General features: G+C 41.7%; 3 protein-coding genes and 1 non-coding gene across 4 annotated transcripts; 2 read left to right on the top strand and 2 right to left on the bottom strand.

Annotated features, from left to right (window-relative positions):
• Positions 1 to 3,599: 3,599 nt before the first annotated feature.
• bmb (brambleberry) lies at positions 3,600 to 9,814 on the bottom strand. The gene is made up of 13 exons (XM_062548268.1): positions 9,658 to 9,814; positions 8,756 to 9,004; positions 8,504 to 8,632; positions 7,987 to 8,172; positions 7,532 to 7,754; positions 7,199 to 7,315; positions 6,790 to 6,969; positions 5,978 to 6,184; positions 5,659 to 5,818; positions 4,948 to 5,006; positions 4,670 to 4,794; positions 4,290 to 4,390; positions 3,600 to 3,971 (listed from the first exon to the last, which is right to left on the bottom strand). Exons 2-13 carry the CDS (start codon positions 9,002 to 9,004, stop codon positions 3,848 to 3,850), a joined length of 1,860 nt encoding a protein of 619 aa, XP_062404252.1. The 5' UTR covers positions 9,658 to 9,814; the 3' UTR covers positions 3,600 to 3,847.
• Positions 9,815 to 9,902: 88 nt separating this feature from the next.
• Positions 9,903 to 12,171, top strand: faap24 (FA core complex associated protein 24). The gene is made up of 4 exons (XM_062547226.1): positions 9,903 to 10,113; positions 10,362 to 10,501; positions 10,714 to 10,869; positions 11,585 to 12,171. Exons 1-4 carry the CDS (start codon positions 10,017 to 10,019, stop codon positions 11,825 to 11,827), a joined length of 636 nt encoding a protein of 211 aa, XP_062403210.1. The 5' UTR covers positions 9,903 to 10,016; the 3' UTR covers positions 11,828 to 12,171.
• Positions 12,172 to 14,928: 2,757 nt separating this feature from the next.
• Positions 14,929 to 24,085, top strand: slc7a10b (solute carrier family 7 member 10b). Its single transcript, XM_062547407.1, has 11 exons — positions 14,929 to 15,058; positions 17,423 to 17,627; positions 18,097 to 18,248; positions 20,070 to 20,195; positions 20,428 to 20,581; positions 21,147 to 21,270; positions 21,631 to 21,734; positions 21,972 to 22,068; positions 22,787 to 22,936; positions 23,169 to 23,346; positions 23,640 to 24,085. The coding sequence occupies exons 1-11, from the start codon at positions 14,968 to 14,970 to the stop codon at positions 23,771 to 23,773; spliced, it is 1,515 nt and encodes a 504-aa protein (XP_062403391.1). The 5' UTR covers positions 14,929 to 14,967; the 3' UTR covers positions 23,774 to 24,085.
• A 1,949-nt stretch (positions 24,086 to 26,034) lies between these two features.
• trnat-agu (transfer RNA threonine (anticodon AGU)) lies at positions 26,035 to 26,108 on the bottom strand. The gene has a single exon. It is a non-coding gene; the product is annotated as a tRNA-Thr (tRNA).
• Positions 26,109 to 27,772: the final 1,664 nt, after the last annotated feature.

Consider the following 27,772-nt stretch of genomic DNA (forward strand, 5'->3'; position numbering starts at 1 on the left):
ATCTGCTTGTTAATTTTTTTACCCTATTCACCTGTAGTATCCGCCTTATAGTCAACACATTGGACAAGAAAGGCTTAATATACGAAATTGCCCAAGGGATATCACCGGGCACCCTCTTAAATCTTAAAGAGGTACCCCTAGTCTACTAGATTCTGCAAAAAAAAAAACTTTAACCGACAAAACCAGGTCTGACCCCAATGGCTCCCTGACTATTAGTGTTGCTTAAGACTTAAAACAAGTCAAAATGATCTTTCGAGAGTGCTAGGTAAGTCTCTTCATACTATAAACGCAAAACAGATTTTTTGATCTTACTACAGTATAAGATTAATAACACGTGGTTAGATGTTTTACAGTGTGCATTTGGTAGACAACTGTGCATAAAGTCCTGTACCTAAAAAGTATGTGAACCTTTAGCCTATAGGCTAAACTTTCAGAGTTTATCCAGCTCTTATTAAAGTTTATCCACCTCTCAAAAGACTTCATTCACCAGTTGCAACTTTTAACATTCAAAAATCAAATCACATTATCCACATTCACAATATGTAGCCTACATTCATCAACACTCTAGGAATTCCTATGGTTATATTGAACAATAACCTCCACCATCATCAAACATGTTCTGAATGTTTTTTCTTTTTTTTAAAAAAAAAATAATAATCTGATACCGCATGGTGCAGTCCACCTTACCGTGATCACAGAATTCATAGTTTACCCATCTCTTATTTTACCACTACACCCCTGAGGAGGATGACACAAAAATCATGTGTGAACACATTGACTGCATGAAATATGGTTGCAATGAAATATGGTAACCATTGCAATTATTAGATAGTTGCAGTGGTTCACAGTGCAATTGTGATTGTATTTCTGTATCTCAGTTTTAGACCTGCATATGTTATTCTACAGGCCTAGCATGTCACAGATACAAGGTCAATAATAATTTAAGAATGGCCCCACAATAAGGGTGTCATCAATTTTAGATTCAGACACCATCCTAGCTGCATCATGCATAACCTAGCAACATCTTGGTACCAGCCAAACCACATCCTGGAAAAGGAATTGAAATAACCCCAAAATACCATGCCTATATTGACACAGATTACATAAATAGGCTACTCATGAAACCTAGCATCTTTATATTTGGCTGCATGCCCTAGCTAATTTCTGCTTATTGACATTTCAAAGTTGGGGCTCAGTTAACCACAGCTGCTTCATATGTGTGGAACAGGTAGCCTACAAAACACCAAGAACCGAGCTGAGGAAGTCATGCGAGACAACTTCTAGACCATAGGTCAGACTACAAGGCTCCGAGACAGTCATATGATGAGACTTTTTTTAAACCCAGGTCATGCAGGGTAATATATAATGTTTGCATAAGCACTTAATACAATGGCAAATAAACATTTCACACATTCAGTGTGTGGTGGTAGTGGGCGTAAAAGGTTGGGCGCCAGGTGGATATCCACCACTCAGACAGAGTGAAATTAAACCATAATTAAGAAATAAAAATTAAATGGGCTGTCTAAACACCTAAAAACACAAAATGGCTTTAACTGAAATGACTCCAAGAAATTAAGCAATAAACCCTGAGAGGTCGTAGATTAGGCCTATAGGCTTCACAAATTGTAATAAACCTAAGGGGCGTGTAAGGCACAACATGAAAGCAGGCTCTTCGCCACTTCCTGTAAGTAGGCCTAAGTATTTCTAGCGCATTGTAGCCTAATGCACTGCAGTAACACACATCACTGATGGTCGGTGACATATGTGATAGAACATCTGGATTATGGAACACAACATCTCAAACATCTCTGTATCTTGTTTGAAATATCAAATGAGTAGTGCCGTGTTTGGCTTTTGCTTTTTGCTTGGAATACCTGGAAACATACTGGTTGTCGTGGTAATTCTGCGCCACTTCAAGAGGGAGAACTTCACCCTGCATCTGATGCTTAACCTGGCAGTCTCTGACATTCTCTGCCTGCTCACTGCTCCATTGTTAATCTATGACATGCTCCTCGGCTGGTACATTGGACAAGCACTGTGCAAAACCCTCTTCTTTTTCATCTATCTCAGTGTGTATGTCAGTTTACTGACAGTCACATTGATTAGTGTTCATCGTTATGTGTTTGTTCTGCACCCGAGCAAGTGGGCCAAGTTGGGACATAAAGGAGAGAGGGCTTTACTTCTCATCTTGTGGGCAACAGCATGCATCCCCTGTGGTCTGTTGGCCTGCACTCATGATGTGGTATGGGATGGATCCAGAGAGCTTTGCTGGAGAATCATTTTGTCAGACAAAAGTAGGATTGCTATTCTTCTATCAGAGATTGTCTTTACTTTAATTGTTCCATTTTTCATCATTGTGGTATGTTATTGTTGCCTCCACAAGAAGGTGAACCAAACTGCCTTTTTCTCAGACCCGAGACTTAAGAGGCTGATCACGAGCATTGTGGTGACTTTTCTCATCCTGTGGACACCATGCCATATTGTTAGCATGCTGGAACTTTCTGCCATCTCTATTCAATCACGAAATACAGTTTTATACGATCATTTGATGGCCATTAAGCAAGTAAGTAGACCTGTTGTAAAGAGCCTTATTTTCATCAACAGCTGTGTAAATCCAGTCCTCTATGCATTCAGTTACCGCGGCCTTCGACAAGCCACAGAGAGAAAGGGGGTGAACTCTGCCACTCACCCAAGGAGTTTCTCAGAACAGCTGTGAGTGTAGCATTTTATTTTCATGCTTTGAATTTGAATGTAGATGAAATTATAATGTTCATTAGTTGTTTTTTTTTTATTAGAATGCTGCGTAGTCTGTTCTTTGCCAGTAGGCCTACATATTTTTTTTTCTTATAAGGCACTGTGACAAGATTCCATTAATATCAACTTATGTACTTGTATGTAAAATAAATTAGATGGAAAATGATTGTGTATTGATGGTATTGCAAGCAGCAATGAGGGGGCCAAGCAGTTAAGCAGGAGTTCAAAGCAGCTCAATGTTGTGACATTAGACAGAGAGTTTCTATCCACAAGCCAATACCTAATCTCATCAAACTCAGTCTTTATCATTTTTTTTTTTATTGCATTTGCCTCTTGAACACACACTATTACTCTCCCCCACACTACGCGGCGGTCATAACACATTCAAAATAGGGGTGAAAGTATGAGACACTTATTTCCAACAGTTATCAACTATTAAACAGTCAACAGCAGTTTAAGTGTTTATGACAAGATATGGCCTTGAGAAATTTGGTGGTCATTGATCATTGTTTTCTAAAGCTAGCAGGCGAGATGCTATTGGTCTAAACCGATTCAATGATCTATGCTAGGCTGGAGCTTGTATCGCCAGACTCACAGCATGGCTGGATGAATGGGAAAAAGGTAAATATCAATTGTTTTGCTCGAAGGGAGGTGGAAAATGAGCTTAATTCCCCAAATGGTGGGATATCCTTTTAAGATTGGTTGTGTAATTAAAAAAAATACCGCAAACAAAAAACTTCTGACAGCAATCTCTTGGAGCTGAAGGAATACAAGACAGTTCATTAGAAATGCTAAGCGATCAAGCCAGGAAATGGGCCCTAATAGTAGCACATATCAACAACATGTACCAGACAAGCAAAATAATTTATTGAATTTACAGCACATTCCACACAAAAATGCACCTAACCCCCCCAAAAGGAAAAAACACTTAATAAAATACAGAATATACAATTTCAGAGGATAAGTGGGGTCAAACCATAAATATAAATAGACAAACGTTACAAAACCCTAGTTAAAAGCATGATTAAAAATACATAAAGTTGTGCCTTCATTATGCCTTTTAGGCAGGGAACGTAATGGAACAACATCAGAGTCAGTTGTGAGACATGTGGCCGGCCTCATGAACACGGCAGAAGTCCTGGCCCAGCACAGCTCTCTTCTTACAGGGGTGCCCCAGCTTTGTGGTCCCACCACACAGAGGACGTCCTGAAATTGAGCTAAAGGAGGAGAGAATGCTAAATGTTATGGCAAGCTCGAAGATTATTAATAATAATAATAATAATAATAATAAAAATAGATCCAAGCGCCGATTCAGTCCCATTTCCAAACCTGCCCAATTACATGTAGATAGATTTATTGCCATTTAAATGAAATTCTTGTGGAATCGTAGAGATCACAATGACGGCACGGCAAAAAACAATACAGTTACCCACTGTAGACCTTCATTAATTAAATCATGTAATCAACTGGCATTTCACTGAAACACATTGGAGACTAGTCCCTTGTGACTATGGGAAATGAGTCTGATGTGTTACCCATTGCTGGCACTGGAGTGATTCATGCTGGAATTACAAGACTGGTCAACCGTGTCCAGGACCCCTGCAAGATTCCGTTGGGCAATATTCTCAAAGACAACCTGTCAAATGAAACAGAAGCAGAGAAGTGTTTCTAATGGACACGAGTATGTGAAGCTGACTAGGGTCTTCCCGTCAGTTTGTGAGGGTCCTTTGCTCAGTACATCCTCCATTTTTACAGCACATTAAAAGCCTGGATTGCTACACACAGATAAAAGAAGGCCGTGTGTCCTCTTATCTAACTCAAAGGTGGAACGACAAATAAGCCAATTTCCCCAAAGAGTTGTGTTGGGGGACCCAAAAGCCAGATTGTTAACGGGTCTCTTCTCTACTGCACTTACTCCAGATAGACTAGGCTTGTTTTTAACCACAGGCGTTGAATGGTTTGTTGTGCACAGGCTTGGTCCGCCAAATCGAGACCGCCATTGTGGTTGCGGGGGAGACAGAGCCACCATACTGGGGTCACCTAGGAGAGAAGTGAGCACATTAAAGGCCGTAGCTTTAGAAGGGGCAGCAGGTACAGCCCGCAGCAATAAGGGTTCATATTATAGGGATAATATAGAGTTGCATGATCAGAAGTGGGGGGGGGGGGGGGGGGGGAGTCCACAAAGTTACACACCCGCCATGAAGCTGATTTGACCATCAATTTCCAATCCTGTGCCACTGTCCAGGTATTCCCTACAAAAGAAATAAAATAAAAATGGCGGGGTACACAATTGCACTTATTAAATAAATAAATAATTTGGACAATAGTAATGAATGATTCAAAGGCTAGGGTCACACTGCAATTCTTAATGCTGATTTCAGAAATCCAAATTTGAGCTGTTCACACCGTTTTGTGGCCAGTATCATATTCGTACCCCAAAAGGACTGATAATGGATCCTGAACTGACCTGCATGCGCAAAACAAACACACGCACGAACGCATAGCATACAGCTAACTCAACTGACTACCTTTGTAGCTCTCGTTTCCATGGAGTGATGTTATAGCACACATCAGAGCTCTCAACTCCTCAGTGCTACAGTAAAATGTCTGAAATTCCGCCTGCACAAAATTCTGATGAATGTCAATCAAGAATGTAAGAGTCCCATGAATTCTGTTCAGACTGCATGTCGTATTGCAAAACACCAAACCTGTATCGGATTTAGACCACATATGAAGTGGCCCAAATCAGAATGTAAAAGTCGGATTTTATGTGGATTACAACAGTTGACATCAAATGAATAACATGGATCTGGCTTGGTAGTGTGAACCAAGCAAAAGTAACTGTTTGTCTTGCTCACTCAGTCACTCACACTCACACACACACACACACGGTTGGTGACTCACTTCTTAGGAGTCGACGATGGACGAGACTCATACTCGTGAAATGGGACATCCTCTTCAATCACTTTGCCTGGAGGAGCACACAGAGCCACTGGAGGGGGGCTCATTGTGTCCCCCTTAATCCTGGACACTACCCACAGCACTTGCAGTACACACCAGCGTCCTACCAGAGCAGAGCAGACAATTACTACAAGGCTTAAAGCAGGCAGGGGACGTTTCTGTGCCTAAAGTTATTTCTGAAGCGAATATTGAATTGAATTAATTTCATAAAAAGAAAACGAAGGAAAAAAAAAAAAAAAAAAAACACACCACACACACACACCTAAGGAAAGCGTGAACAGCAGGAGTGTAAGTGTGAACAGGTCGAAGGCCGGTTGCTGGTTGACATCTGCGACAGCGTTGAGGGGCACAGTGACCATAAGAGAGAGACGAGAGAACGTGGGGCACTGAAGGAAGGACAGCAGCACGGCGCTCAACAGGAAGTACCCAGCATGCACCACACAGGTCCAGACAGCGCGAATATTCAAACCTGTAGGTGACAAATCCAGTCGTTAAAATTCCAAATCTCACCACAAACAGAATTTTATATACAACATCCATACTCAAAATTGAGGGCCTCTATAGTATTAGACAGTAGGTTGAAGAGAAAATACAAAGAGGGTTAGGCCCAATCCCATTACACCCCTTTGCTCTACCACTTTCCCCTACCCCTCTGCTTTGCACGTTCACGTGTAGGGGTAGGAATGTCCCAATTTCCATGAAGGCAGAGGGGTAGGGGAAAGTGGTAGGGGTATATACCCCTCCAAACAACGATTTTTCAGAGGCACACTCCAAACAGAGGGGTATGAGCAAGGGCAAGGGGAAAGGTGTAGGGGAAGGGGTAGGGGTAGAATTTAGAAATGAGATCGGCCCTTAGTCTTGTACCATTACATTCCATTACATTTGGCTGACACCGTTTTGCCAAAGCGACTTACATGGTAAACAGTTTAAGCTTTTTGACAGCAATTCTCACAACCATTCTAGGAAACAAATTAAGAAGGGTAGAGTGCAATAGGAATAAATGCATCAGTGAATGCAGTTTATTTAATACCAAGATGCCATTGTTTTTTTCTGGGTTTGTAACATGTGCAATACCTGCCCATCCCAGGTATCTCTGGATGACGTGTAGGCGGTCCTCCAGTCGTCCCTGCATGTTGTCCAAATAGAGCAGCAAGTATCCCAGGGTGCCGTTCATGCGCTCCAGCTTCCCCATGAGCTCAGAGTAGAACCGTGCCGTGTCATTCTGCTGTTGCAGGAACCCAACCATGTTGTCCTCTGCAAATGCAAAGGATGATGGGTAAGCACACCAACTAAAGACGGTCATTAGGATCAGAAGATACACCAGCATTTCTAGATTGCAAACTACAGCAAGTGGGCAAAATAAATATGGGTTAGATAAATTATATAATGGAAGACTATTACACATTTTCTTGATGTTACCCTACGGGACCTTGGTCTCAGTATACAAATGTAACATTTGAGTTGCTGCTGTGAGAGCACTCACGAATTTTACTGTAGATGTCCTGGGCACGGCCTCGAACTTCTGCCAGGTCATCCAGAATAGCCTGATGACCATCTTGCACCTCAGAACCTTGAGTCTGCAGCTGCTCACTCACGTTCTCTACAGAAGTAGGAGGGGACACAGACAGAGACCAGAAATATAGGTATTACAGGTTTGTTTTTTGTTTTACAATCCACAATATCAAAATAACACACCTAAAAGCTTCAAGGTGGTTTCTTCGGTCACTACTGTTGTGGATTATGTATTTGTTCTCTTAGTACTCTGACTGTATGTCGCATGTATGTCGCATGTATGTGTATATTGACCCATTCTTACCCATTCTCTGAGAGATGCCCTGGATTAGTTGTGCCACCAGCTCTTGCCCGGTGCTGATGAGGGCCTTCTCCTGTGCCAGTGTCTGTAGGTTGGCACTGATGGAGGCGTCAAGCTGTTCCTGACCATCTCTGAGCGCCCCCTGCTGGAGCTGTAGGACGTTGTGCCCATCGAGCAACTTATCAAGAGATGCTGCGGTCAGATCACGCAGTTCTTTCTGGCCTTCCTACAAACACAAATGAATATGCAACACCATTTACTGAAACCTTGAGGAGCATGCATCAAAATAGCAAACAAATCCGAAATAAATATGAATATAATCCTAAACGAACACTGTACATCATCGTAGAACAAACACAGTAAAGGGAAAACTGTGAGGTTAATCAGATTCAGACACAAGCCAAGCAGAGAAAGCCATAGCAAAAGAGAAATGGCAACTTAAAAATCATAATGCAGACCTTCAGGTCCTCCATGGCATCAAGTTGGCTGGTTGCCGTGGCTATGAGGGCGTTGACCGTGAGCTCGGCCCGTCGCCTGAAGTGCTGCTGCCGAGTGGCGTAGCACACGGAGCGCGCCCTGTTGCTCACGATGTGGTAAGCATTCCAGGTGTCGGAATCCATGTTGACAGTGCACTCTTTTAAGGACTGAAGAGAAGGATCCAGGGTTGTGGAGAAGGAGAATGGCAAAGATCACACGTAAAAAAATGTTTAAAAAAAATTCTACACACACACACACACATGCAATATCTCACGACTGTGGCTTTCATGTTAGAATTTTACAAGGTTACAGCTTTTTTTAATAAATAAATAAATAAATAAATGAATAAAAGACAAGAAAAGAAATGTATCAGTACAAGAGATGGTCTTTAATTGCAGTCACACTGTTATAATTTGCTGGATTAAAGAAACCACTTAAAACACAGACTTTAACGTTGAATAGGAAACTGGCTGAAGACGGCCAAACACCTCGACTTACCATTTCCTCTGTGCAGGGGTAAGTCTTCCGACCCTCCACCTCCGCCTGGCAGTTAAAAAGTGCCACACCCAGTTTGGCCAGACTCTCCTCTGACAAACCATCACAAGTCGACCTCAGCTGACTGATAACCTGGTTGATGACAAACCCTTCAATTGTGAGGAAGACATACTGTGACAATCTCTGAATATGTATGGATAGCCTTTCAAAAAGGCATTGTAGGATGACCTAATTGATTGCAAAGACATTACCCACCCGCAAATGACAACTGTCTAGAGGGCTAAGTTGCATCATATTGCCCTCAGCAAGAAACTTCTCATCTACCACATGCATTTCAAAGGTGGGCGGGTCATTTGGTCCAGCAGCTGGGCCAGCTGGTGGTGGGGCAGGGGTTGGTTTTGGTGTTTCCTTCAGCCAGTCAAAAAGGGCCCCCGCTGTGCCCCACTGGGTGCATATTACCAATACGAGCCTCCACAGTGCCAAACGGGATACCCAGATCTGCATCTAAAGTACAAAGCAAGGTGAAAAGAGACAGAGAGATGCCATTGTAAATTGACCATTAATTGCTCAATAGTGATTATGACCATCATTATCCCAGTAATCAACAAAACAAACTTTATAGCAATGATCATAAAGCCTTAGGCCTATGGAGACCTCAAACGCTGCAACTATCAAGCGTTCAGGCTGATTCGTCCATTAAACAGCCCAATCTACTTTATTAATCAACTTATTTTAATTGAATTATATTTAGCATGCAGCTGTTTGGCTTTGCTTTGCTTATCATTTCATCCATTGTCGTGTTATACTACATGCAATTATGTGAAGCAGAGTTATACGTTCAATCTGTAGCCTACACTGCAGTCACAACAGCTGATTTTCCAAAGGAGATTTTGTCCGGGCATGCCACTCTCGGCGCACACCCACAGTGCTGCAAGCACTCAGTTTTGACACAAACATATCCATACATTTCACAAACAGCACATTCATCTGCCCACGGCTGTTTAAATGCAAATTACATCAATGCTCTGCAAAGCTTGCAAGTTGGACAAATTATAGCTGTACGATATTCAGCTATGGCTGCAGGTGAAGTTGTAATGTGCCATAATTTCACGTGAGCAAATTGGTTCGTCCAGCAAACACAAAAGAGAAGAACTAACCTTAATCACTCCAGTCGATAACACGAACACACAGTCTGATCGTGGGTTCAGATGTCAATGAGCCTTGTCCACAAATGTGTCATGTGTAATCTAATTAAACTGTCTGTTGAGCGTTGTAGTACTTGCAGCAACATTCAATCGTTTAAATGGCAAGCATACAGCCAATCAAACGAGCGCATCTAAAATCTCGTGAGATCTCAGTGAAATTTCACAGTGGCGGGATTTATGTTTTCCTGCTTGGTTTTGTAGGTAGTTTACTTTATAGCATGGTAAAGTTGAGTTATTAGCCAGCTATGTTTCATAAGGGGATATGTAGAACGGCTGTGGCTGTAATACAACGTTAATATTTAGTCTATGCGATGGAGTCTAAAGCAGTTGTCAATGCCATACCGCCGTATGGATATATAATTGCTAACGAAAAGTGGAGAGGCTCTGTGCTGGTACAAGGCTTCAAAGGTAATGTCAGGTTATGATGCTATTACTTCCGTCGTTTGGGCATAATTATGCATATCAATACATATTAATATGTTTCAATATGACTGCGATTAAGAGTTTTGGAAATGACTACGGAACATCTAACAAGTTGCTTGTAGTCTCTCTAGATTTACACTGTGAAGTAAACAAACTGACTAGCTAGCAGCAGCTATGCCTATTATGTACTATTACTGACTAGCTATGACGATATTTTTCCTCATCTCCTCTAGGAAACGTTAAGATCATTTTCGAGGAACTTCTCGGCGTTGTTGATTTTCATCTTTCAGACAAGAGCTGTATCCTGTATGTATCAGAGAGCGATATAGTGGCTGGCAACACATACAAAAGGAAGATTGTTCGCTTCCGAAATGTAAGTTGGGGGGTCACACTTGGATGGTAGCCAACCTACACACCCACGCCACCACACGCCTATGTTTATACTCCAATATCATCAACAAACTACAGTATCTCTTGACACTCTGTTAACTACAATTTCAGTCATTTCGGTCAGTTTTCAGATTTCGGATTTCCTCCCATTTGTAACCTGCCTTTTTGCTTTTAACATGCTTCATTGTCTTTCAGGCTAATAGCAGTCTTCAGGGGATTATTGTAGTAGAGAAGACACGTCTCAGTGAACAATACTTCAGCGCCTTACAGAAGTTTGTGGTGCTGGAGTTGGGACTGAACCTGCTGCCTGTCTTAAACCCAGTAGAGGCCTCGCAGCTTATCTCTCAGTTGGTAGGCTGATTGTTTTGTCATTAATAATGTTTCACTCCACAATACAGCTACACTGTTTTACACAGTGCAAACATGGTTGTAATCAGAGAACTTGGGCCAATGACTGTAGAAAATGATGGTGTAGGAATGTGGATGTACACATTCTGAATTTATCACTAGTTATAGTCATAATGCCCTAATACACATTCACGTCTGGGGTAGACAAAAGGGGGGAAATGGGTGGTGGTATGGCCTTCTTGGGAAGATTCAGTTAAGGTGTCTCTTCTGGGATGAGCAATTAGCTAGGCACACCATTTGGCGTCCTGTCTGTTTACAGTAAACATTCTATCTCAGATATTTCTGTGGCTGAGACAAGAGACAAGAGAAAGTATGACATACAGAAAATCACTAAAATCTAACTACTGTACCTATAGGGTAAGGTATATAGGCATATAGCCTAACAGAATGGTACTTATAGGGTAAGGTATAAGGCATATAGCCACTGTTTTCCGAGAAAGAGGAACGAGGTACAACACGGATAGTATGGGATTTCACATAGACACACTAGTGTGTTATGTCCTGTACTGTGTTGTACGGAGTAAACGATCTGAAAGAGAACTGTTGGTAGGAACATATTGCCTGTTTAGAGAGGTGTTTGTCGAAGAGGAAGGTTTTGATTCGCTGTGCTCAGAAGTGCAATGGCCTTCAGTAATAGAAATGTCACCCTCCCCAACAGGTCCACGGGGAAAACAAGGAGAACCCTTTCCGCAGGAAGAGCATCTCCAGGCTGCTGGATCCTGTGGTGTTGGCTCTGGTCCAGCAGATCCCTGGAGTGGGAAAGGTGAAGGCTCTGGCCCTTCTGCAGCGATACTCCTCCATCCACCAACTCAGCCAAGCCTCGACCAGTGACCTTGAGCCCACAGTCGGGCAGGCCACAGCTCAACACATTTGGGGATTCTTCCACAAACCACTGGTCTGACATATAGTCAACTTGAGGTTAAAGACGTGCGATGTGCAGGGCGTCGCTAAATATCTATAGATTCATTGTGGTTAGCTCACTGAAGACCTTAAACTAAGTCTTTAACTCACTTAAGACCTTTAGTGTCCTTGGAAGCTATTGCCTATGTCTATGGATCAGGCTTTGAGCCTTTAATTATTTATTACTGAAGTCTATGTTGAGATGCAGTTTGAGAAATTAATGTTTAAAGTCCTGAATATTAAACCACTCCAGTATGTGCAACATGGCCTAGTATGAATCTATTAATCAATCATACATTTATGTTTAATCTGTGAGGACAAAAGGAATCCATTATTTTGATATGGCTTTGGCAACCATGACTTACGATTTAAATATCATTCTGCTTTTAACCATTTAATGTAAAAATGAAAACAAACTCATCTACCATGAGTGCGTAATCAGTGCATCTAGTCTTCTAGTAGTTATGAACTAGTGTGCAAGGTTTGATAAAGATCTGTCAAGCCAATTAGGGAACATCACACAAATAGTTGACATGACCTTTGAGTACATTGCCTTGCATACTTGGCCATTCAGGTGTGAAAAGTTTGACAAGGATCCTTCAACCCCATTGGGAGATATACACGCATATTACACACAGATTGATGACCCGGAAACTGTATGACTGCTGAGTTTGAATAGTATGGAACAGGCTGGGACAGTACAGGCCAATGTGACTGGAGTGTTGTGTGTTGGTGCAGTTTTGTTTTGTGTTGGCCAGAACCACGTTGACTATACTAGTTTCCATAGGGTCATTTCAGTTTTACAAATAAAACAAGAGAAAAAGACTTGTAAACTAAAGTAAAAACTGGCTCGGTAGGCTAGTTAGGTAGGTACCATACCCCCCTCCCCTCCCCCAAACCACACTCACACGTTGTTTTAGATAGATAGATAGATAGATACTTTATTGATCCCCAAGGGGAAATTCAATTAAATTCTCATTAACATATCATAGAAAAGAGTTTTATGGCTAACCTCCGTGGTACATGATGATAGGCTAACAAAGATACCCAGCCCTTGTTTTTCCCCCACTTTAATTTAAAGCCATTTGTTTTGTTTAAAGCAAAAAATGAGCTGGAGCTTTAGGACTGGAACTGGATTTCTGTGAGTGAGATTGTTAGTGAAACTTCACTAATAGCCATGAGATGGAGCCGCAGATCAGAATGTAAGTTGTGTCATGGATCAGCTGGGTGGAATGACTTAAAACGGAACTAACGCTCTGTGGGGATCAGAATACTAAGTTACTAGGTTACATTCAGGTCACATACATCCTTATATGAAAATGGCACATACATGAGCATTGACCTTAAACTGAAGCCTAGTCAAAATGCTAACATTGTGGAATTCAGAGTGACACAATCCAATGAATATGACACTAAAAACACTAAAACTACATTGAAAGGACTTGCAACCTTTACTCTCCAAAGCTTTCAGAAATCTACTTCCTGCAGTACATTCTAGACTGCTTTGTTCCGTCGTCAGACTACCAGCCAGGACCAGACACCACCAACAAGTTTTCTTTTTGTTATCAATGATAACCGTGTCTCACCTTTTGTTATCTAGCTAAGCCTTTGCCCAACTAACCCAGAGATACACGGCTATTTATGTGCATTTTAAACAGTTTTGGCCTCATAGATTTGGTTTAGCACTTTAAATGAAGACTGTCTCATTATTCCTCTCTCTCACCCTCCTTCACACATAGATCTTAGTTTTGCTCCCCTCTGCTTCCCTTCGTGGCTCTTGTGATGTATTGGTTTTCTGCTCGACTTCTCCCTTTAAGGGCCGCACACTGCTGGCAGTGTTTGGGCCTTCCTGCCGACTCACAAAGCAGGTCTCCTTTTTTTATTGGCCTTCTAACGGGGGGGATCAGTTGAATCCAGGCCCCCTTATTGTGCACTCTGTGCTGTTGGTGAGAGGGGGGGGGGGGGAGAGCGAGAGAAAAGCTGCAGCACAAATTCACGACTTGACTTCCTAAATTCCTCTCTGGGGATCCTTTAGAGGCGAAGAGAGGCATGAAGAAGCCCCTGTTTGGGGTGCACGCTCAGACGCAGGGGCCTCCGTGCTCTTTGCTTGCCCCTGTGCTGGAGCTGGAGTAGTCTCTTCCACTAGGAGGTATCGCATCAATTTAACATGACTGCGGCTAACTTTAGAGCTGTGTGTGTATGGAAACGAGGGAGTGGAATGAGAGTTTGTGAGAGAGGGCTTTAAACTTGTAATACATGGATGAATGAGATAAAAGGTTTTAACTCCTTAAACCCATCTTGAGTGAGTAGCATGTTAAGATGGGGCCTTCATGCTAGCCATTTATTTGATCATTAGTCTATCTAGATCTAAAATGATTCTCTGTGTTGTATGTTCTATGTAAAAGTAAAAAAAAAAAAAAAAAAACATTTGCACCAGGAACAACTCAAGGACACTGGCTTGCACGATCAATGTCATGATTCTGACGATGAAAGATGATGGTTGCAGACTTGCTCTGTCTTCACAGTCTTGCCATATGTAAAAGGTTAAAAAAATGGAAATAAAAGGAAATGGGTTGCCTATATGCAGTCAATCAGAATATACACACCTTTTGTGCTTAATAAAAAAATAGATGTTGACCAATTGTTGTGGGTTTTTTATTTATTTATTTATTTACAGTATTTTATGTTATCTACACTTAAATATACGATGTCAAGTCACAGGGTTTATGTGCGCGTTGCACGTTAACGAATGAAAACACTTGGAGAGTGGCAGGGATGCTCCTACTTCAGATGCGCAATGTGCTGCTGGACAGCCTATCAAACCAAAGTCTCTTCTTTAGCGGACGGTTTGAAAACAGGCGAAAGTCGAGACAAACTTGAACTAGCCATTAAAGTGTTTTCGAACAACTATCAGTTTGGAAAGTTTAATGGCTATATGAACGATTCCCTTGAGGGGTAGTTAGCATTCTACCCTGGACAGTGGCCGATCCTCTGCGCCTGCGCACTCTTTTTACAATGCATCAATGCACTGAAGAGAGTTCAAGAGAGGGATCTGAAGCTTTTCGTGTGCTCACAGAAATGGATGGAGGAAAGCGGAAAAGAAGTGTTTGTGCCAACCGAGAGCCGGAGGCGCAACAGAAAATGGTGAAAGATAAGAAAATCAAGGATATCCCCGAGCGAGTGACACTCAAGAAAGAAATAGGACTTCTCAGTGCTTGCACCATCATCATAGGTAAGACTGTGACAGGTCTGTCGCATTATGCAATACTACTAAATGGCATCTTCGCTAAAGTTATCATCTGAATAAAGTTGATTTTGTTACACGTTTAATTGTTGGGAATACAGCTGATTACCTTGGTAGGTACTGCATGGGGTAAGAAGAAACTCAGCAATAGCCTACATAAAAAGTCCCAACAACACCGAACTTCATAATTGTTTTCTCCACGACTTTCCGAACACAAATAGATCAGGTCAATTTTGCAACCTTGGTAATGCACAGAAAATATGTGTGTAGCGCTTACTTTAATTTCTATTATTACATTGTGTTTTGTCACAAGACAAATTACTATTTTACCCAATTAAACTCGATTCAAGAGCACTGCCATCTGACTGTTATGCTGAACGAAAATGCATTTTAAAACCAATCTGAGCAGGCATGCATTAACAGCAAGTGCTCCAGCATCTGAAGCAGCCATGGTCTTCAGTGGCACTTGCCATCATATGTGACTGCAGAGAGGACTTCTGTTCTGAGACTCCCCCTTGCATATGTCCCGGGTCCAGTGCTTTAACACCTCCACTGGGACCAGACTTCACAGTGCTGAAATGCACTTAGAATGCTGATGCTCAAGGAGGAAGAGAGAGACCACCAACTGTGTGGGGCACTCATCAGCCTAACCCAGACAAGCTCCCTCCACCCCCCCCCCCTCTCTCTCTCTCTCTCTCTCTCAGCATCTATCATCAATCATCATGTCTGCAAAACTTGATCATGTGAAGCAGCTACAAACTGTGAGCGACCGACTTCCCTGATCACAACGTCTGGCTATCCCAGCATGCCTGTGAGGATGAAGCACAAGTATTGTAACAATGGGAGTGTTTAAATCTGCTCGCGCCCGGTGGCTGTGCGGGCTCTCAACAGGCAGGCGTAAATTATTTATCCTCCTGTTATGTAATGCTGCTCGCTGCCACTTGGCTGCTCTGTGCAGCACCGGCCTGGGCTTTAAGCGTGATGGGCTGCTCCACTCCCCTGTTCCCAACGCTCTGGAGTTTCCTGGAGTTGGTCTCGTGGCAGACACAGGGTGGCTCTCAAACGCTCTCCTCGATGCTCGGTCCTCGAGGCTCGTTCCCACTGATCTATAACTAACACTGGATAGACTTTCCCATTGTTGCCGCCCCATCATTCTTTATCTAGATCAGTGAGGACGAGGATCGAGGAAGAGAGGGAGGGTGTTTAAAAGACCAAATGAGAGGCACCCACAGAGCACAGGAGCCCATGTCAGAGGTCGGAGGTCGGAGCTGATCAGGTGCAGCTGGATTTGATGTTAAGTGATGCTGATGTTGCTCAGTGTGTATTGCAATGCATGTTGACTCTTAATGGAGTCTCATTTTACCATACCCATACTGTAGGTTTATTAATGATGAGGTTGCTTTAATATTTGAGCAGTGTTTGTCTATTTCCTAACGAGAGTAGTGGTAGAGGAGTGTACAGGGACACATACAAACACATGCTGTGCAGTACGCAGTGTGTGTGTTTCAAACATTTTCTTTTATTCAAATGTATAGTTTACGTTTGTTATACTTTTTTACTGTTATTGTTTCCGTTTTCATTATGTCGGATATCCTGGCCATTGTTGTTTTTCTTCAGACTTGAGACAGGGAATATAAGGAGACAAGGTTGTTGCAGGCCAGCCGTTAAAGTCACAGACACGTTCAGCATGGCGACCGCTGTGCTACTTGTTATTTACTAAAGCTGAAATCATTCTTTTCTGACAAAATCTATGACCGGATGATACTGTCTAAGCAATGTTAACATTTCAGGCCAGCCTTTACTGGACCACTGTGGGAGGCCACCCCCTCCTGCCTGTGTGCTGCACACATGCAAAATAATTGGCCTGCGGCTATTAGTACAGCTGGGTGATGTTGAAACTTAAGTCGCAGCATCCAGAACAGTTCCGCAGACATTGATTTTGTCTCAGTATCTACATTTGCAGTAACTGTCAAAGTATTTAGACAGTTGATCAAGTGTTTTTGTCATCAATTTAGGGCTCTTTCATCATGTCTACATATTTTTCTGTCTGGTGTCTAAGTCACTATACATCACAAAATAGCAGTTTTTCTAGCCTATTGTGGCTTACTTTAACCATCAAATTAACTCATATAAACTGCAGGAAAAAAAAAACTACAAACTGATATGTTAATGTTTACATCGTTTTGGTTATGGCTCTTGTCAGAGGCTTTTGTCCAAAGCGATGTACAACAATGGTAATAAATGTTATCATAGAAAATGAGAAAGTCAGTGAAGAGTAACTTACAGGAGTTACAAGTGTCTTCTTTGGCTGATTAAATGAATGTACATATTTGAACTTTCCCCCTCCTACAGGAAACATCATTGGCTCGGGAATCTTCATCTCGCCAAAGGGTGTTCTGGAGCACTCGGGGTCAGTGGGCCTGGCCCTGCTGGTGTGGCTCTCCGGAGGGGGCATCGCCGCCCTTGGCTCTCTGTGCTATGCCGAGTTGGGGGTGACCATCCCCAAGTCTGGGGGGGACTACTCCTACGTCACAGAGATCTTTGGAGGTCTAATTGGGTAAATCAGCTGAAATCTCATGCATCGCATCATGCGTCCACATTTGAAGTATGGCGAGGGCACTATACTGGCAGACAAAAAGTCCGCCAGGGAGCCCAAAAGCACTGCTGAGATACATCAGATATTTCACTACAACTCAACACCCAATAGTCCAATATAAGATGACTACTAAGACCTAATCGCAAAGTGTTGTCTCCTTTTCAGTCACTAACTGAAATCTGAAGTCTCCATCCCTATTGCCTATATAACTCAAAGTGATATTATGTTCTGGGTAAGCTAAATCAGTTAATCAGCCAATAAACTGCTTTATAACAGTATAGCTAATCAGCTGACTGAATGTGCCACTGAGGAGCTCAATCAAGTACGGATACCAACAGGGAGAGATTGAGGACACACAGAGCAGCGGGTTTCCTTGAGCATATTTTCTTCGTTCTTTTAATGTTCTGCCCTCCCTCTGCTCCTGTTGTAGCTTTCTGCTGCTGTGGAGTGCCGTGCTCATCATGTACCCCACCACACTGGCAGTCATCGCCCTCACCTTCTCCAACTATGTGCTGCAGCCCGTCTTCCCTGAGTGTGTCCCTCCGTACGTTGCCGTACGGATGCTCTCCACCACCTGCATATGTAAGTAGGTCCAGCGATGTACAGCGACATGCACAACATGCATTTTGTGATATCTGAAGAGATTTTTGTTTTTTTTAAACGGAACATAATGTAGGGATTCCCGTTTCAATTTTTCAATTATCCATTCTTTTCATCATAATGGGTTTGAAACTGTTATGTTGAGGTACAAGGGATATGTTATGGACATCATTTAAAATCTTGATGTTGAAGACAAACGAAAGGCCAGACCTGGCAGTGTGTTTCTGGTTTCTGAGGTGAATTGTTGTCATGCCATCATCCCATAATATAATGTGACTGTAAGTGAAGAAGCAAACTCATGCCAGCCATGCTGAAATATAGATGATGCACTGGGATTCCCAGTTGGATGTCACAGAGCATTACATTTGTCTCGCTCTTCTTTGCCAGTGTTAGTGTGTGTAAAGGTGATCAGGCGGTCAAGGGACTAGACAAACGTATCATTTCACAGGTATATCCCGTCAGATCAAAGAAACCCCAAAAATGCCTTCAGGCTCACGTGTACAGATACATGCAGTATGCAATTTTCTGATTGGGTTCAGCAAACACCACAGTTTTAAATGTGATTCCAAAACACCAATAAGGCTGCTTAATAGTGGTCAAAATCACACAATACCAGACTGCCTTTTTAACTCTATTACACATGTCCTTGACATGTCCTTGCTCCTACTCCAGTGACCTCATCAGTATGTCAGTGCTTTAAACATTAGTTTGTTCTACTAGTGTGTTATTAGTATGTCCTTATTAGTATGTCCTATGTAGTTATTAGTATTCCCTGATGATAGTCCTATAAGATTATTATAAACTGACCACTCTGTGAAGTCGGCCTGAATTAAGTTGGCTAGAAACGGTTCCTCCGCTATTTCCATACTGGGCTCCGGAGTGTGAATGTTGGGAGTGCCCCATAGCATTACATCATGCGTCTGCATGTGAAGTATGGCAAGCGCCCTGCCAGACAGAAGGCCCACCAGGAGGCCAAAAAGCACTTCACTATATGGTGGCCCTTTGAAAAGAGATGTCTGGGCCTAGCGTGTGATTGCCGCATTAGGGCTCATTATTCACACTTGTTCTCGGAGCTGTTGGCCGCAACAAAACAACCAGAGGACAGGAGTCGGGGGGGGAGAGAGGGAAGCGGCCTGCCTCTTCAGGGACATGCTCATCTGTTTTGCCTTTGTTCTGCTGTGGTCGGAAGCCGTTTGTCAGCGCAGGCCGAAGGAGGCCGCCTCTACCGTATTTCAGCACGCCACAGAGAGAGAGAGAGGTGAGACAGTGGGAGGGAGCAAGAGGGAGGGTGAACTCGCGACAGTGACAGATGAGCTTGATACAATCCAAAAGACCTCGATTCTCTAACAGGCCATTACTACATTCTTAGCTAGCTCGCTCATAAGATGCAGAGCCCGTCAGTGGACTTCCCGCAACAACAACAGCTCACGTTTTTGAGTCGCTGTGCCAATGTGACTTGGCACACTGGACAAACAACTGTGAAACCGTGAGGTTTTAGCGACACAAGCCATGGGTTTCCTCTATCGAGTTTTTAGTTTAATCTTGCTCTACTATAATGATCTGTGCCAGCTGTTGTTACAGTCTATCTGATGTACGGCAAGATTATTGCTACTTCAGAGTTAAACTGTTGTTTAAGAGTTATGACCAAGAAATCCTTAAAGCATCACAAGCCTTTTGAGGCTTTTTGAATACATTGGATGTATTTTTTTTCACAGCCCTCATGTATTGGCCTTGGTGTGTGTGTGTGTGTGTGTGTGTGTGTGTGTGTGTGTGTGTGTGTGTGTGTGTGTGTGTATTTGTCAGTGTTCCTCACTTGGGTGAACTGCTACAGCGTGCGTATGGCCACCCGTATTCAGGACATCTTCACAGTGGGTAAACTGATGGCTCTGGGCCTCATCATTGTGGTGGGGCTGGTGCAGATCTGTAAAGGTCAGTTTGATCACCTGACACACTATCCTGTTCCATGTCATTAAATGGAAGAGGCCTAGGTTGATAAATACACTTGCTAGCCTAGATTTTAATATAGTGACACACTCATCTTTGCATTGTTCGTTTATTGGAAAAGGCCTACATAAATGATAAATGCACTAGCTTGCTCCTTTAGATTCGTTGTTCAGTGTTGTTCATATTTGCTGTGTTTTCCTTCTCGGTTTTCACTCAGGCAACTACGAGGGCTTAACTCCACATGTGGCCTTTGAGTTTTTCAAGAGTCCGACAGTGGGGGAGATCGCCCTGGCTTTCCTCCAGGCCTCCTTTGCCTTCAGTGGGTGGAACTTCCTTAACTATGTGACCGAGGAAGTGGTGGAACCACGCAGGTGAGAACAGGGTTTGAATCAGTACACAGGTCAGCAGAAAGCTCAGATTGGTGATTCAGCATCTGACCGCTTGCCTGTGTGGGTCAAATACGTCATGCTTGAGGTGGCTGGATGATCTCCGATTTCAGATCAGCTCATCTATTCATTGTCTTTTCCCCTGAAATAAACATAGTCCCTGTAATGTAATGTGCGGTATGTCATTACCATATTTTTTTGCCATTTTAAATTAAAAGGCTCTGCTGTAGATTTGGCTGTAAAATGGGCTTAATATTTAATGACTGCTTTTGTTCCACTTTTATACACAACAAACATCTTGAGCCACATATTTTGTAAGAGGCATTTTGTGAGTGGCTGCTGTTGAAGTATATAATTGACATATATAAGTCGCTTTGGATTTTTTTTTTTTTTTTTTTAAGCGTCTGCTAAAAAATGGATAAATTAAATCTGCTAGCACACTAGAAAGCTGTTGTCAGTAGCCTATTCACAGCAGAGCAGTGTGAGTGTGGCTCTCTCTCTGTCCGGCGACCTCCATATGATGCTTGTCGATTGATTATTACCTCATCAGGAACCTTCCTCGCGCCATTTACATCTCCATTCCACTGGTGACCTTTGTTTACACGCTCACCAACATCGCCTACTTCTCCTCCATGTCTCCCGAGGAGCTGCTGGCATCCAATGCTGTGGCTGTCGTGAGTACAGAGCACCTCGCCCCTCTGCTAGTGTGGGTTTATTGAAGGGGCTCGGCCAACATCTCACACCATCCTACATCACCATGTGGAATTACTACTGTTTTCAGCTGTGAATGACAACAGGGCTCTGAGTTGCCATTTTGCATCTTGCCAATTTTTATTTTGTTTTTTTTTTGCTCTCTGTAGTTTTAATTAGTGGTATTACATGAGTAATGATACATTGAAGTTGTATTACGTACAATTTTATATTCTGAAATTAAGTTATCCTAGTCCTAACTGATTTCACTCTAAAAGTTACCAGTTATAAGTGTAGTTTAGTGAGGCGAGCTGGGGTGACTGTAGGTGTGCTTTCTCTGGCAGACCTTCGGGGAGAAGCTTCTGGGCATGTTTTCCACGATCATGCCCATCTCTGTGGCTTTGTCCACATTCGGGGGCATCAACGGCTACCTCTTCACCTCATCCAGGTGTGTCACTGAACGATTGGCATGGCCATGTGGCACACATATCCTATGTTTCTGTGTCATATCTGGCTCTAACGCCACTGTATGTATAGTGTAGTTATTGTGAATGATGTTCCTCTATTTCCCAACTTTCCTCTAAATTTGATTGCAGATTAAAAATGTTGGCTTATTTACAATGCTTGTTTCATTAGTGTTGTACTATCTATGTTGTTGTCTGACATGTTTGTGATCTATGCACAGGCTGTGTTTCTCAGGGGCAAGAGAGGGACACCTGCCCAGTCTACTGGCCATGATCCACTTCAGGAGCTGTACACCTATCCCAGCCCTCCTAGTGTCTGTGAGTCACTCAGACTTTGTGTAACCAGTACACCTATCATAGTATTCTTGTACAGGCTCCTTTGAAAGAGAAAGAAAAAAAGAAAGGTGAACGCTTATCTGGGTCAAAAATGTTTGTTGCAATGAAAATACAGGTAGGATGCCTGTCAAAATGGGTCTCTAAAGCCCTATTCGCACGGGATTAGTATTAGCTGTGGACCTCTGGTCATTTTCAAATTATCACCCCACCTCTGTGTTACTTGCAGCGCATTCGCACGGGATAAGCAAAGTCTGTAAATAACTCTATTTTCACTGACATTACACCCGGATATGTCGTATGCTAACGTCCGAAAACAACGCAGAAAGTAGAAAAGATATGCAATTGCAATGGCAATCACTGAGATGCAGATTCGCACGGGATTAGTATTATCACCGGACGTCTGTGTTTGGCGAAATACAGTAGGTAATTTGCGGCGGAATTTTCACTTTACAAATTACAGACATGGCACATTCGCACGGGACTAAGATCTCAGGCATTCTCCGCAATTATCACAAATCACCAAAGGTCCACAGGTAATACTAATCCCGTGCGAATAGGGCTTATGTCGTCAAAGAAGAAACACAAGAATTGAGGCACTCCTGTATAAAAAGACGCCTTTAATATGAATTTGATCATTCTTTTTTCTCCCTTGCCTTCATGTGCTGTCATTTTCACGTTCTCTTGTGTTCTTGTTTTACAGTGCACAGCCTCAATTGTCATCTTGTGCATCGGGGAGACTCATAACCTGATCAACTATGTGTCTTTTATTAACTACCTCTCTTATGGGGTCACCATTGCTGGTCTTCTGTACTACAGATGGAAAAAGCCTAACCTCTTTAGGCCCATCAAGGTATTTAATGCTACTCAGTCATGCTACTCAGTCTCTACCAGGGAAGAGATCAAGTAACCAGTCAATTAATGTGGTAATGAAATATCTTCCAGTAATGCACATCCATGCCATGATGTGTTATACTATGTGTTTGATGTTCAACATCCTACAAATGTAATTTTCAGAGGCGCAGTTCAATGTTTTATGACCAACTTTTGACTCATTGGAGCCATTTTGTGTGTTGTGCCCAAAGGTAAACCTGATTGTTCCAATCACTTACTTGCTGTTCTGGGCCCTCCTGCTGGGGTTCAGCCTTCACTCAGAGCCCGTAGTGTGTGGTGTGGGCCTGGTCATCATGCTCACTGGAGTGCCTGTCTACTTCCTGGGAGTCCATTGGAAAGAAAAGCCCAAGTGTATCTATGACTTCATTGGTGAGTCAATAAATGTTTGTTTACTTCACAAGCATAGTCAATATTACTAGTCTAAGTTGATAGGTTACGTTGATAAGTTCATGCTTTTGAAGTGGTAAACACTTGTGGTAGTATAAACAGTGTAAATTCCTCTTACATTTTTAAACTACTTTTTAAATGTAATTGTAATTGAGGCATTTGCAATGGTAGTGTATTGTTTGCTGTTAATGTATTATTGTGATTATGTATTATGTGAAGCGTATGCTAATTGCTAAACAACCACAACCCCCAACCCTAACCATGCTTTCTAACAGAATGGGCTACCTACCTGGGACAGCGGTTGTTTTTTGTGGTCTTCCCGCAACTTGACCCTATTGTTATTGCAACAACTCCCACTGACTGGACAGACAAATCCTCTGCTACAAGCAATGCCTCTGGGACTTTTTGAGGTGTTTCATTTTGGACACTTTGTTTATGTTTTTTTTAATATATATATAAATATGTATCTATTTCAAACTTAAAACCATAGACACTTGTACCCCAGTTTATATAATGAATCTCTTCTGAATTGCACAAGCACACATTACAGTAAGTTTGGACCTAGAGGCAAATATAGCACCTCTCACTATTTTTGTATCATGATTCCAGCTAAGCCACTACATTGATAATGTGTTTGGTATTTGTTCCCAAGAAAAAAAAAGGATAAATACATGCACACTTAATTTTATGCCACCAAAATTGTATGTGCAAGAATTTAGCCCTTCACAACTTCAGGAAGATCTAATAGAAGCATTTCGGAAGCATAACATAACATGCATTCATCTTTTTTCTTGCTTCACCCTTGCCAACAATACATAGTTTTGGTTGAATCTTAACACCCTTTTCAGTGTTTTCTAGATGTGTCCCCTGCTTTTCAGCCTTCCCACTTGTATTGATATTGACAAATAATGACTTACTGTGCCTTATTAAGTATAACCTGCCCAGTGTTCACTTTGAACATAAAAAAAAATACAGGCATAATATTAAGTCTCTCTCATTCACTTCCTTACCATGTAGAACATGGTGCAGCTGTTCTCTACAATACCTGCCAAGGGAGTTCACTTGAGTCAGGCACGGCATAAACACTGCTTAACCCACTCAAACTACTTAACTCTTGGAAATGTTACGAATGCCACCTTCATTGTTGCACTTTTAATGCTTTTATCTAACATATAGTAACTATTTATGTGTTGTCAAATCGTTTTACAGTTGTACAAACACACTTTATGTCCAGAATCAGGTGATACGTTTTATTTCTAATAAATCTGAATCGCTCACGTAGAAAAATCATTAGATTAGTGTATATTATGTATTTATCACATTTTTTCTTTTTTTTTCTCCTTTTTTTTTGACCAAATTTGATCATTCATTTCTGCTGTGCCAGGAGTTATTGAATCTCTCTGCTGCGGGTTACACGTGGAGCACTGCCGCAGTTACTAATGTTGCAAACCACATGTTCTTATTGTTATGAAACAACACTTTATTTTACAAAAGTTTGTTTCTTTTGTATATATCTATATCTATAGGCCTACAGCACCTCAACATGTATTGGCACCCCTGGGTAAAGATGAGTAAAACGTGGTATTTAAAAAAAATCTGTTGGTTCTGTTTTAGTCTCAAAATCCAACTTGGAGGGAAGCAAACTTTTTTTTATGAGAAGAACAAATAAACTCAAGAAATCCTAAGATATGGGTTTGTTTCCAGTGTCTAACAATTTCATCGGAACTTATTAATTATTGTAATTGTAATTATTAACTGTAAATAGGCTAGCATTTTCAGGCAAATGTTTTACATAGCCTACCCATTTCTTGACTAACCAAGGTCACACTTCCCCCTTACTTGAATTATCTTGTCTTATGTTGAAGAAGGATGTTTGACCTTGGTGTGACTTTACTTTTGTACCTTAATGAAACAAGTCATGGATTACTGCTTGGTGGTTAAAATGCATTCTGATTGCCTTAAATAAGTTGAAATATAAATGGGGGAGAATCTGACACATTTTATTGGTATTGTCTGGATGCCAATAATTGTGGCAAATGTTGTTTTTCCCTTTAAATTCACTTTCCTTCAAGGTTGAATTTGTCTGCATTGTTTTCACATCTTTATGGGGTACCAATAAATGTGGAGGCCACTGTAGGCTATATATTGTGCAATTCAATCATTATTAAAAACAGTCTCTGTGTCCTAATGCAAAGGAGACAGATAATGACAAATGATTATTCAACAATTTTGCAAATGTGAAATGGTGGTATAAAATAAAAAAAAATAAATCTCAGACACTTGTTCATCGTAGTGAATGCAATGCCTCAAAAAGTGCTGTGGCATTGATGTGGTGAGTGTGTGTATTTCTCCTATGCAGATTTTTAAGAATCAGTGTCTGTGGTTAAATAAACTTTGCATTGTAAATTATTGTATTGCACTCTCAAATGACGTGTTTTAACTGGTTTAGGCAACTCTTGCAAGTTTCTATTTTTTCACTGAGGACATAATAACCATATAGCACAATAAACACAGCAGTTTAAATTGTTGTGGTAATGGCTGTGTATTATTTGCACTTATTTTCAAAGTAGCCTAAACAGCAAAACCACGTAGCCTGATATAATTGCCCATCATTAGGCTATCATTGCCTATCATTAGGCTAGTCTATCATTAATCCGACCGGCAGGGAAAAGGCACCGCTGGGATTCGAACCCAGGATCTCCTGTTTACTAGACAGGCGCTTTAACCAACTAAGCCACGGCGCCGCTGACGTTCACCTCGAGAAAAATATAGTCTTCACAGAACATTTTCTAATATTATGATGTAATTTCAAATGCGTTTTACAAATATAATCGATTGTGGTGCTACCAAAAATGCAGCACGATCCTGTATTTTGTGCAGGCCTCTTTCAAACGCATTTGATACAGCAGGATCGGTCATTGACGCACCCAATCTCATCCGCGGCTGAGGAACCCAATAATCAGTTAATCGTTCACTCAAATATAACTTCTTGCATGTTTTCATTTCTAGGTAACACATATATAAATGACAAATTCTTTGAAATGCAAGCCTACATTAAGAAACTAGTATTACTTAGTAGGCCTATTCAACACTTCAATCGTATCTCGCTGTTAAAAGCATTACTGACCTCTACTGGTTGACATCGGAATTGGTCAGAGGCCTGCTTCTCATTTGAAAACATTTGCATGGTTGAAAACATCACAAAACCCCAAAATAGAGGGATAGGATAGGTTCTGTAAAAATTAAAATTATTTTATTTACAAAAGCTGTGCAATTAACATATTGGTAGACATGATAAAGACATTTCATAATGATCATCAGAGTTTGCTTATCCGCATATCAATATTGTGTTGGAAAAATGGTAACGGATTATCCAGGTCAAAACCAACATTGAACTCTGGCTTCTTCTGAGTAGCCAGTACAGCCACAAGGATGGCCAGAATTGCTGTGAGTCCCCAGATGTGTTGCTGCTTCCCTGAGCTGGGGTCTGAGTAAAAGAAGCTGTGGAGCGGTGCTGGCATCTTAGGAACAGGGTAAATAGTGTGGGCTGCCTTCTGTCTGAAGAAGTCCAGAGGCACAGTGAACACTTCACTCACTTCAGCTGGGTTTGCCTGGGCCACAAATGAGTCCTCAATGAAGCCCACCACTGGAGTCACCAACAGACCGCGCTGTTTTAGTAAGGGAAAATATGTAAGATCAAGAACAATAAACATGATTGACAAACTGACACCGTGTAGTATAAGGTTGTCCAAAGATGATATTTCACATTACTTATGTAAATTGTAAGTATGCCTTAATTTAATTACCAGAGAACATAATGTGCATAATGAAAGAGAGAAAGACCGTATTAGCCTTCCAAAAACATAATTGTGAATCTTTTTTCACTATTATAAACAACCAAACCTAGAAACTTCTAATCATACCATATTGCCACATACTTTGGCTTGCGTGTTGTTTCTTTAAGAAAACGGCAATTGATAACACGTCAGTCCCCCATAGAGAACATATTCCTGTTCTTTCTTTTGTATGCTGTATCAGTGCATAGTCAAACAATTTACATTACTCCTCTCCTCTACACAAAAGTTGCTGTAAATATTCATTGACTGATTGATTGACTAAAACACAACAAGACAAGTGAAAATGACATACCTTGTTAATGACAGGGAAGAGTTTACAGACCACCTCCACCTGTTCAGGAGGAAGGCCTATTTCCTCTTTAGCTTCCCTCAAGGCTGTGTCCACCTCATCTTGATCCTCAGGGTCAGACTTTCCACCCGGAAAACACACTTCTCCAGCATTGCTTTTGAGCTGCAAAAGACATTTATAAAATGTTAGTAGGCCTAATGGAAATGTATCCTACTTGTCAAGGGCCAACATTTAGTGGTTTTAAACAACTTGTCAAGTCCAA

The sequence above is a fragment of the Sardina pilchardus genome, chromosome 10 (genome assembly GCF_963854185.1).
Source record: "Sardina pilchardus chromosome 10, fSarPil1.1, whole genome shotgun sequence".
Classification (NCBI taxonomy): domain Eukaryota; kingdom Metazoa; phylum Chordata; class Actinopteri; order Clupeiformes; family Clupeidae; genus Sardina; species Sardina pilchardus.

Bases quoted from the DNA above. Each gene is read 5' to 3' on its own strand.
- bmb (XM_062548268.1), bottom strand. From the start codon at position 9,004: ATGCAGATCTGGGTATCCCGTTTGGCACTGTGGAGGCTCGTATTGGTA. The intron at 5,007-5,658 runs GTGAGTCACCAA...TTTCTTTTGTAG, and splicing joins CCATCGTCGACTCCTAAGAA to GGAATACCTGGACAGTGGCA. The intron at 3,972-4,289 runs GTAACACATCAG...CTCCTCCTTTAG, and splicing joins CACTCCAGTGCCAGCAATGG to CTCAATTTCAGGACGTCCTC.
- faap24 (XM_062547226.1), top strand. From the start codon at position 10,017: ATGGAGTCTAAAGCAGTTGTCAATGCCATACCGCCGTATGGATATATA. The intron at 10,114-10,361 runs GTAATGTCAGGT...CATCTCCTCTAG, and splicing joins GCTGGTACAAGGCTTCAAAG to GAAACGTTAAGATCATTTTC. The intron at 10,502-10,713 runs GTAAGTTGGGGG...ATTGTCTTTCAG, and splicing joins AGATTGTTCGCTTCCGAAAT to GCTAATAGCAGTCTTCAGGG.
- slc7a10b (XM_062547407.1), top strand. From the start codon at position 14,968: ATGGTGAAAGATAAGAAAATCAAGGATATCCCCGAGCGAGTGACACTC. The intron at 22,069-22,786 runs GTGAGTCACTCA...CTTGTTTTACAG, and splicing joins TCCCAGCCCTCCTAGTGTCT to TGCACAGCCTCAATTGTCAT. The intron at 22,937-23,168 runs GTATTTAATGCT...TTGTGCCCAAAG, and splicing joins ACCTCTTTAGGCCCATCAAG to GTAAACCTGATTGTTCCAAT.